Source organism: Leopardus geoffroyi, chromosome D1 (genome assembly GCF_018350155.1).
Source record: "Leopardus geoffroyi isolate Oge1 chromosome D1, O.geoffroyi_Oge1_pat1.0, whole genome shotgun sequence".
Taxonomy (NCBI): Eukaryota; Metazoa; Chordata; class Mammalia; order Carnivora; family Felidae; genus Leopardus; species Leopardus geoffroyi.
In genome coordinates this window covers 101,853,540-101,863,302 of record NC_059329.1, presented here as the reverse complement: position 1 = coordinate 101,863,302, position 9,763 = coordinate 101,853,540, and the positions used below count along the sequence as shown (strand labels likewise).

Here is a 9,763-nt window from a genome sequence, read left to right as displayed (position 1 = left end):
CAAGATAAAAACAAAACTGCCTTGTGCCAGAGGGACAACTGGCCACAAGAATGCTATTCTTTTGTTCGTTCATTCGTTTGTTTGTTTTTTGAAATATTTTTAAATTTAAATCTAAGTCGGTTAACATATAGTGTAATAATGATTTCTGGGAAGAATTTAGTGATTCAGCTCTTACATATAACAGCCAGTGCTCATCCCAACAAGTGCCCTCCTTAATGCCCATCACCCGTAACACTATCCTTCTTAATTCTCACTGCAACCCGATACATTATTGGCACCATTTTGCAGATGAGGAAAAAGTGAGTCCAGGAAAAACCTACAGAAGTGATGATTGATTTGTGACATAAAACAGTGTTTTCTAGGTGGGTTAGTGGCTTTGGAAGCATTGGACTGGTTTTAGTGAAAGTATACAAGGGGAGAAATTGTCTTCAAACTGAAGACACTGAAGAGAGGGGTCTTGTCAAAACTCACATACCCTGTTAGCAGCAGAGCCTAGGTCTACAGCTCTTATTCTCGGGCTTTGCATAGCTCTTGATTTGGTTATTGGTGGCGGCAGTTTCAGAGAGATAATACAGTAACTGGATGTATGATGCACTCCTCATTGGCAGATGCCTGTCTTATATTTGTGTCCTCCAGAACCTGGCATACATCTAGCACTTACAAGTTTTTGCTGAATATATGAAGGGATGGATCCCGGGCTGAGTTAAGTCATCCCTTATACCAGTCCCATTCCCTATATATTTAACTACATTTTCTCTGACTTGTCTTCAGAGTAGAGAAGCTTGCAACATTTGGACCTGTCATTCTTCATGACCTTGAAAAAAATACGCTTTGGTGCAATTGGCTCTTTATTTCCCCTTTCAAGTTTCGTCTCCCTTTCCAAGCAACATGTGAGACAATTTTAAATAAAAAACAAAGACATCTTGCTCAGCACGCTTTTAAAATATATTAATTTATATTTCCTTCATATCAGAGCGTTAAAGGTTACAGATAACCCTACAGAATTTAAGTTTGATGCAGCGAGTGGATGATAGCTTGAGTGGAGTCTGTTGGAATGGCATTTGCATTTTCTATCTATCGTTGCCACCCTTTTACTACTGCCATTTACCTGTGGTAATAACAACTTTCCATGTTTTGTCACTACTGAGGTTTTCTTCCAGTTAGTTTTTTGAAAGCAGCTTTCACGTCCTTGTTCCGTAAACTGTAGATCAAGGGATTCAGCATGGGGATGATAATAGTGTAGAACACAGAGGCCCACTTGTCTTGGTCCAGGGAGTAGCTGGATGTTGGCCTGAGGTACATAAACATGACTGTGCCATAAAAAAGGGTGACGCCAGTGAGGTGAGACCCACAGGTGGAGAAAGCCTTATGGCGGCCTTCAGCTGAGTGCATTCTGATGATTGCTACGAGGATGAAGGCATAAGAGATGAAGATGATGAGGATGGTGCTGAATTCAATGAAGCCACACAGACTAAAGAGCAAGATCTCGCTGACGTAAGTGTCTGAACAAGAGAGGGCTAAGAGAGGTGGGATTTCACAGAAGAAGTGGTTGATAATATTAGAACCACAGTAACTCAAACTGAAGGTGAGGGAAGTGTGGGCTACTAAACTCACCAAGCCAGCCAGGTAAGAGCCCAGCATGAGAGCCGCACAAACTCTCTTGGACATGAGAGTGCTATAGTGGAGGGGTCGACAGATGGCCACGAAACGGTCATAGGCCATGGCGGCCAGGACATAGCACTCGGCATCCACAAAACCTACGAAGAAAGCAAACTGGGTGGCACAGCTGGAGAAGGAGATAACTTTGTGCTTTGTTAAGAAGTCAGCCAGCATCCTGGGGGCAATGGCTGAAGAGTATCCCAGGTCAACGAAAGAGAGGTTACACAGGAAAAAGTACATGGGGGTGTGAAGCTGAGTGTCTGTTATGATCAAGATAATCATACCAATGTTTCCCACGACATTGACCAGGTAGATCAGGAGGAAGACCACAAAAAAGATGGTCTGCAGCTGAGGGTCTTGAGTGATGCCCATAAAGATAAACTCGGTCACCATTGAGTGGTTTTCTTTATCCATCTTTTATATTTTATGTGTGCCTGGATTTGCTTTACTGTTTGAAGTGATTTTTAGAAATCTTCCCAGTAATCAGGTTCTATGACCCATAGGGTAACTCAAATGACTTTAATGAAAGTGATGGATATGTGCTCTCTCCAGGTACCCAGTGAAAATAGAAGATGGAAAATTCTGCTTCTCCAAAGACCTTGGTGTTCTGAGGTCATTTATCCCATGCTACCAAATGTTTGACCTAATCTGTTCAGTTATCTGCGTTATTAATTAGTAAAGAAGAAAAGTCTTAAATGTCCCTTCCTTCTTCCTAAAACAAAGCAAATATGGACACAGATAATGAATAAACATTAACACTCATTACAAATAGGCACAAAAAGAAACTGAACAACTGAGGGATCTCAAAGTATAACATATCACACACACATACACACACACACACACACACAGAGAGAGAGAGAGAGAGAGAGAGTAAAATACTTGGAGCAGAAGGTTAGCAATATTAAAAAAAAAGCAGTGGATAATATTTTTTAAAAAGCCAGGAGTTACTGAGTGTTAACTATATGCCAGAACGTTGAGTGTTTCCACACATTACAAAATTTCATTCTCACAACAGCTCTGTGAAGTAGCTACCTCTGTCATCTCTTATACCTGAAAAGAATAAGGCTATATATTAAGGAACTCCAGCAAAGTCAGCAGCCAGTAAGTAGCAGAGCTGGGTCTGTCTGACTCTGGGGTTCACTTCACTTTATTGTGAACACGTGATATAATGTGATATAATGAAGTCACATCTCTTTATTTTTGCACCTGCATTTCTTTTTCCTGTCTTGCATACCATGCACAGACACAGAATTAGTCCTTTAGTCTCCCTAATACTTAGAAGCGTCCAGAGATTTGGCATGGGAGTAATCAGGATGAAAACACAGCTGTGTCTGTGGACAATTCTATTGACTAATGAACGGGTTGTTGCATAGCTCAGTTCAGAGTTAAGATTCAAGGATCCTTCACTAAGGGGGAATGGAGAAAACATTATCCAACTCTGTGGTCAGAAAGCTGCACGTATGAACTTTTTGTGTATGTATGTAGTTGGATTTATATCTGGCCCATTGAAGAATTCTGAGAAGGAAGTGAGCAAAACCATACCAATCCAAACCAAATCAAGCCAAAACATGAGGTAATTTAGAAATAAGTGGGATTCTCTACTAAATGTGAGAGAGAAGTCAGAGTGTATCTCCTTTAGTTGGTTTACTGCTTAAGAAAGACAAGAGCAGAATAGTATAATGTCTTTCATTGGAACATGGAAATTCAGAACAGGTTATCTTAAATCCTAGGGTGGTGGAAGTAATGCCTCCACCTTTCAGTTTCTGCATAGAATATAATCAGTCACAATAAAGAAGGGGTCTAATAATGAATAATCAATACCATATATTTTCCTAAAAGTGTATAGTTTATCAAGTACTTTTTGATTCATTCTTAATATGTTGTTGAATGTGTGCATTGTTTCATACATTAAGCCAATTAGGAAACAAAATGAAAAGGTAAATCTTGGAGAAATTATTTGAAAAATATATTTTCACAAAGAATTTCTTTTTCCTAAGAAGGCACCTGGGTGGCTCAGTCAGTTAAGCATCCAAATCTTGATTTTGGCTCAGGTCAGCCTCTTATGGTTCCTGTGATGGAGCCCCACGTTGGACTCTATGTTGACAGCCCGGAACCTGCTTGGGATTCTCTCTCTCTCTTTCTCTCTCTCTCTCTCTCTCTGCACCCCCCCCCCCCCGCCAACTCATGCATGTGCTCTCTCTCTTTCTCTCAAAATAAATAAATAAACTTAAAAACAAACTTGTTCCCATAATATAAAAGGAAACTTAAAATTCACTAATGAGAAAAAAAACAACCCAAAAGTAATGGGCCAAACACTTGAATAGACACTTCACCAAGCAAGATACATGGTGGGCAAATAAATGCACGGAACATGCTCAAATCACTTGTATTAAGGATACACAAATTAAAACCACAATGAGATATTTCTACACATCTAGTAGAATGGTTAAAATTTAAGAAGATGAACCATATGAAGTGTAAACAAGAAAGTAGAGGAACTGGAAATTTCATTACAGTTAGTAGGAAGGTAAAATAGTACAACAACAAAAAATAGTACAACCACTTTGGAAAACACTATGGCAGTACAAAATTAAATATACACATATCTATTGTATGATCCAGCCATCCTCCCCCTGCAAAACAAAACAAAACAAAACCAAAAAACACGTGGGAGCAACCCAAAGCCCCATCCATAAGTAATAAGAAATAAGGATAAGCACATTTTAGTATGTCCATAAGAGAATACTACTCAACAATTAAAAGAAACAAACTATTGATACATTAAACATGATGGATGAATCTCAAAAGAACTAGGGTGAGAGAACATACTTGATAAAAGAATATACCTTATATGATTCCACTTCTAAAAGTCTACAGACTGCCAGCTAATCGATAATGACAGCCAATCAATGGTTGCCTGGGTACAGGTGTGCGTGGGGAGAGACAGGAGGGAAGGATTACCAAGGGGTGTAAGGAAACGTTTTGGCGTGACAGATTAGTTGACTATGTTGATTACGATGATGTTTCATGGCGTATATACATATACTAAAACATTAAAATTCCGGCTTTAAATATATTCAATTCATTGTATGCCAGCTATCGCTCAGTAAAGCTGTTAAAAAAAAAAGTACTTGTCCTTACCTCAATTATACTCATTCTCATTACCTGCGGTTGTGTATGTCACTTCGCAGGTTCTGTTAATGAGGAAACAAAAACAGGCAGAAGGGACCTGTAGTCACACAGTGCAGAACTGGCAATTGAGTTTAGGACTGCCAATTTCATACACAGTGCCATGTTCATTTTTTCCCTCTCTGCTTCAGAGGGTGAAAATAACCCATCGGGAAAAGAATATAAGAGGTCTCTGAGTGCTCCCATTTCTCAGTGTATACTTTTACTTTGGCAAAAGGGAAAATATTCCTATTATTGATACTGAGATGACTCATTCAGTCTAACCTCATAATTTTACAGAGGAAACAGATGCGAATCAAGCTTGAAAGTGCAGGACGTTACCAGGAGTTACAGGGGTGAGGGATGCCCGCTCAGAACACAGCACATGGGGCAGGGCTGGCTGATCTTCAGCTGGGCATGTGGAGACCAATTCATTTCACTCACTTGAAGAATGGGATTAGAAAATCATTCTGTGCTCCCTTACGGAGTCAAGGTTCCAGTTAAAAGAGAAGTGTATGGGAAGGGGTTTCACCAATCATAAAGTGCTCTGCCTGTTCTTGCTTATAGTGGACAGACAAGTCCAGGCTTTGCTACCTGCATTTTTTTTTTTTTGTAATTTCTAGCACATTACTTATCTTTTTTAGAGTCTCAGTTTTTCATTTTTTGATGAGATTAATGCTATATTAATATCTTATTAATGCTAACTTTCTGCAAAAAAAAACATCAGTTAGAGTGTGTGTATATTCTATTATCTATCCATCATCTATCATCTATCTCTCTATCTATCATCTATCTATATCATCTATCTATCATCTATCTATCTATCTATCTATCTATCATCCATCTACTTACCTATCTACCTACTTACCTATCTATCACCTATCTAGTGCTAAGATCAGTATCTGTCATATTCTACACGCTTAATGCATTTGGCAATTGTGTCAGTATTAATTAATTGTGTAAGAGGATTTAATTCAGTAGATAATTTTGTGCTCACACTCCCAGAAAAAGAGTTCCAATCCTTATCCATACAGGTGATGAACCATGGACTGTTTTAACTTCTAGTGAAGGAGTGATTTTTCCACAGCACTTCCATTAAGTGCTAAACCAAGTAGCGACAGATGAGGCTATAAAATTCAAAATCAGAGTAAAGATCAAAGAAAACCATTATATATATATATATATATATATATATATATATATATACACATACACACACATATGTATATATGTATACTCTCATGAGACTACGTGAGACTATATATATACTATATATATATATATATATATATATATATATATATATATATATACTGGTGTATATATAGTCTCACGTAGTCTCATGTAGCTAAATTTCAACTGATCTGACCCTTGAAGAAATGGTGGAATATTGAATAAATAAGAATATTCCATAGTTAAACTCTATTAACAAAAAAGACCAGCAGAAGTATTGTCTTATGCAAGCTAATACAGGTCAAATATATTTTAGATTTCTATGTATCATCTCCTTTTGCATGTTCACATGAAAAGAATTCTAGAATAAGAGTCTGGGATCCTGGTTGTTATCCTGTTTTTTCCACTAATTAGGTGTTCAAACTTGATGAATTGTTGCATTAGATGCAGTTTCCTTATCTGTGAAAGGAATAGGGTGAAGAATCCAAACTCTACATGACTTTTCTACTCTAGTATTTTCTGAGTGCGTACTTATTGTGAAGTATCTAAAAGCCAAACCCATAGTTTATGTCTACTTTTGAACATTTAAAATGGCATGGCCCCAATGCCAAGTAAAGCCGTGCTCAGAGGAGCACGGGCAGGGTCATGCCACATCCCTAATGGTCATGTCTTTCGCCATCTGTCCCCATACTGACCTGTGCCCTGATTTGTTTTCTACCAGTTGGGGATAAAGTCTCCTCTTCATTTGATGGGTACGATGAGCAAATATTCTGAAAAGAATCCAAAGGTGGTGACTCACGCTGGCAGCGGTCCCTGAACTCCTAGCTCAGCCACCTTTGCTCCTGTGTGCAGGAGGTTTTATCAAGTTTCAGAGTCACATACTATCCTCAGAGGAAAAGAGCTGACATGATTTCTGCAGTCACAGGAGACTGGAAGGTCTGAGGAACGTCACCCCTAAGGAATTTCACTCCTTCCTCTTTCCATCATAATGATAAAAAGAAGGAAACACAAGGGACTTCTTTTCTGCCACTCCAGTGTGGTGACTGATTCAAGCAGAAATACATGCACTATTTTTCCAGCCCAAAGCTGCCTACTGGGTATGATTTTGATGCTAACTTAGGTCTGTTTGTTGATGCCTAAAAGTCTTTTCACAGAGGATGGTAGCTTCCATGTGATATGGATGGGCCATCTTTAAACTGGACATGAAGACAGTCTGGCATAAGGGTGGCATACAAGTACATAACATGCATATGAGAGTTCACACACAAATTGTTTCAGTTTCCCATTTATATAAAGAAAAAGAAAATGAACAGTTATAAGATTCTCACTGCCTACCTGATATTTTCAAAAAATCTGCTTTATTTGGAAATGCTACTTGACTTGAGATAAAGTTTCATCCTAAAAGAAGAGATTCAAGAATAAAATTTTTAAAAGAATTAAAAAAACCCTTTGTAATATCTTCTTCCATTTTTTGACTTTCAATCCATATATGTCCTTAAACCTGAAGTGAGCTCTTATAGCCAGGAGATAGTGGATGTTGTTTGTGTGTGTGTGTGTGTGTGTGTGTGTATGTGTGTGTGGTTTGTTTTTATTGTTTTTGTTGTTGTTATTGTAATTGTTGTTTTATCCAGCTTTGTACCTGTATTCTTAAATCTCATTTTATGATTAAAATTTAATTCCTAATAACATTGACATGTTCACTTTTTTATAAGATTTATTGATAAGTCAAACCTTGATTTGAAATAAATATTCTCTCATTTCTCAAACTGCATAATAATCCATTATATGGATGTAACATTGCTTATTTAAAGTATCCTGTTGAAGGACATTTGAATTGGTTCTGATCTTTTACTATTAGAAGAAAAAAAATGCAGCAATCAATATCCTTGGGCATATCCAGATGTCTCAATAACATTTCATTTCTTTTCTTTTCTTTTTTTTCTTTTCTTTTCTTTTGCTTCATTTCATTTTATTTTATTTTATTTTTGAAATGTTTATTTATTTATTTTGAAAGTGAAAGAGCACAAGCAGGGAAGAGGGCCAGAGGGAGAGAGAGAGAGACATAGAGAGAATCCTAAGCAGACCCCATGATCAGAGTGGAGGCTGATGTGGGGTTAGATCTCACAGTTGTGAGATCATGACCTAAGCTGGAATCAGAACTCTGTCACTCAACTGACAGAGCCACCCAGGTGCCCCAACATTTATTTTAAAAATTATCTTTTCCCAATTTTTTGAATTGAATTTTCATTTCATAGAGTCTATATTTGTATTTTTCTGTTCTATTCCCTTGTTTCTTCACCATTCTATACAAATCATTCTTCAATAATTCCTTTTTAAATTATACACTCTCTTATATATTTTACAACAGCAAATCTAGTCCCACCTCCACTTGTTTTCTTTTGTTTTTTTTTTTCCCCAGGGTTGTCATGACTATAATAGAATTTTTAAAAATTTTTCTACATAAACTTTATAGTCAACTTACTTAGGGAAAAAGTCTGAGGATATTTTTGAGACTACATTACATTAATAAATTAACTTAGGGAGAATTGCCACATTTATTCCATTAAGTCTTATTATCAAATAGCGTGTATGTCTTCATAATTTGTTCAAGTCTCCCTCTGCACCTTTCCGTTACCCTGCTTTGAACATTTTGTACTTGGTTTATGCTTAGATCTTTGGTTCAGCAATCAAAAAATGAGTATCTTATCTTACATATAAACTTTCTAACTGGAGGTTTGTTTGTTCATATGAGCGTATTAGGTTAATTTTACTTTTTACTAATTTACTAAATTTTATCTCTCTCTGTTTTTTTTTTTTTTTATTGATAATATGATAGTAGGAGTAGAAGTAGTAGTTTTTGTGTATGGTGTGGTAGAATGTGGCTACATCTAACACTGTGCTAATAAAGATTTAGTTAAAATGAAATGAGCCTCCAAAGCTTAACAAGAGAATTCTTCTTGGTTTTGCCAGATGATAGAAGATCTATTTAGATGAAACTTTTGGTGGCTTGTGAGTAGTATGTAGGTAGGTATCCCCTGGAACAATGGATATATATATATATATATATATATATATATATATATATATATATTCTCTCAGACCCCAATGACATATTTTTATAGCAAGTAGCTTATGTTGCCCCCTCTGTGTTCCTGAAATGACATTCATGAATAATTTACCTACACACATAATTTAAAGAGGAGAAATAAAAAGAAGAGAATTTGCAATTTACAATAAATAATTTAGCATTTATTTCACCATGTATTTATTTATGTATTGAGTATCTTATACCTGAAATAAACTTGAATACCCTGGGACATGGAGAGTTCTTTTTTGTTAGGGACTGTTTTGCACTTTGCAGGCTTTTAGCATTTTTGCCCCTTACCTACTAGATTCTATCCCCTTCATGTGACAACCATAAATTCCCATAATGTCCCCAGAGGAAAAACACCACCTCCATTGAGACCTTCTTGATTCCAAGCATCTGATATTAAATAATAATTCTCAATTAAAGGGTGATATAGTTTACTACATTAGACATCTAGCTTTCCACTTTTCCCCTAATAACTGATGCATTCTTTCTTTTGGCAAACAACACCGCCAGCCAAGACTACTATGCTGGTCAGAGTTCCCCAGAGAAGCAGACCCAATAGGAGATGGATATGTAAATCTAGATAAAAGGAGATTTAGTGTAGGAATAGGCTTATGTGGATATGAAGGCTGAAAAGTCCCACGATCTGTTGTCTGCAAGCCGAAGAAC

At 36.9% G+C, this 9,763-nt stretch overlaps 1 protein-coding gene across 2 annotated transcripts; it reads right to left on the bottom strand.

Annotated features, from left to right (window-relative positions):
• Window positions 1-1,140: 1,140 nt before the first annotated feature.
• LOC123602696 (olfactory receptor 1019) lies at window positions 1,141-9,375 on the bottom strand. 2 transcript variants are annotated; one of them, XM_045487162.1, is made up of 2 exons: window positions 9,348-9,375; window positions 1,141-2,063 (listed from the first exon to the last, which is right to left on the bottom strand). In XM_045487162.1, exons 1-2 carry the CDS (start codon window positions 9,373-9,375, stop codon window positions 1,141-1,143), a joined length of 951 nt encoding a protein of 316 aa, XP_045343118.1. The 2 variants fall into 2 exon arrangements, with proteins under 2 accessions (XP_045343118.1, XP_045343119.1); XM_045487163.1 differs by lacking the exon at window positions 9,348-9,375 and having other exon boundaries at window positions 1,141-2,073.
• Window positions 9,376-9,763: the final 388 nt, after the last annotated feature.

Coding starts and splice junctions, on each gene's coding strand:
- LOC123602696 (XM_045487162.1), bottom strand. CDS start 9,375: ATGCTAAAAGCCTGCAAAGTGCAAAACA. Junction 2,064..9,347: donor AGCCTGCAAAGTGCAAAACA/GTCCCTAACAAA, acceptor AGATGGATAAAG/AAAACCACTCAATGGTGACC.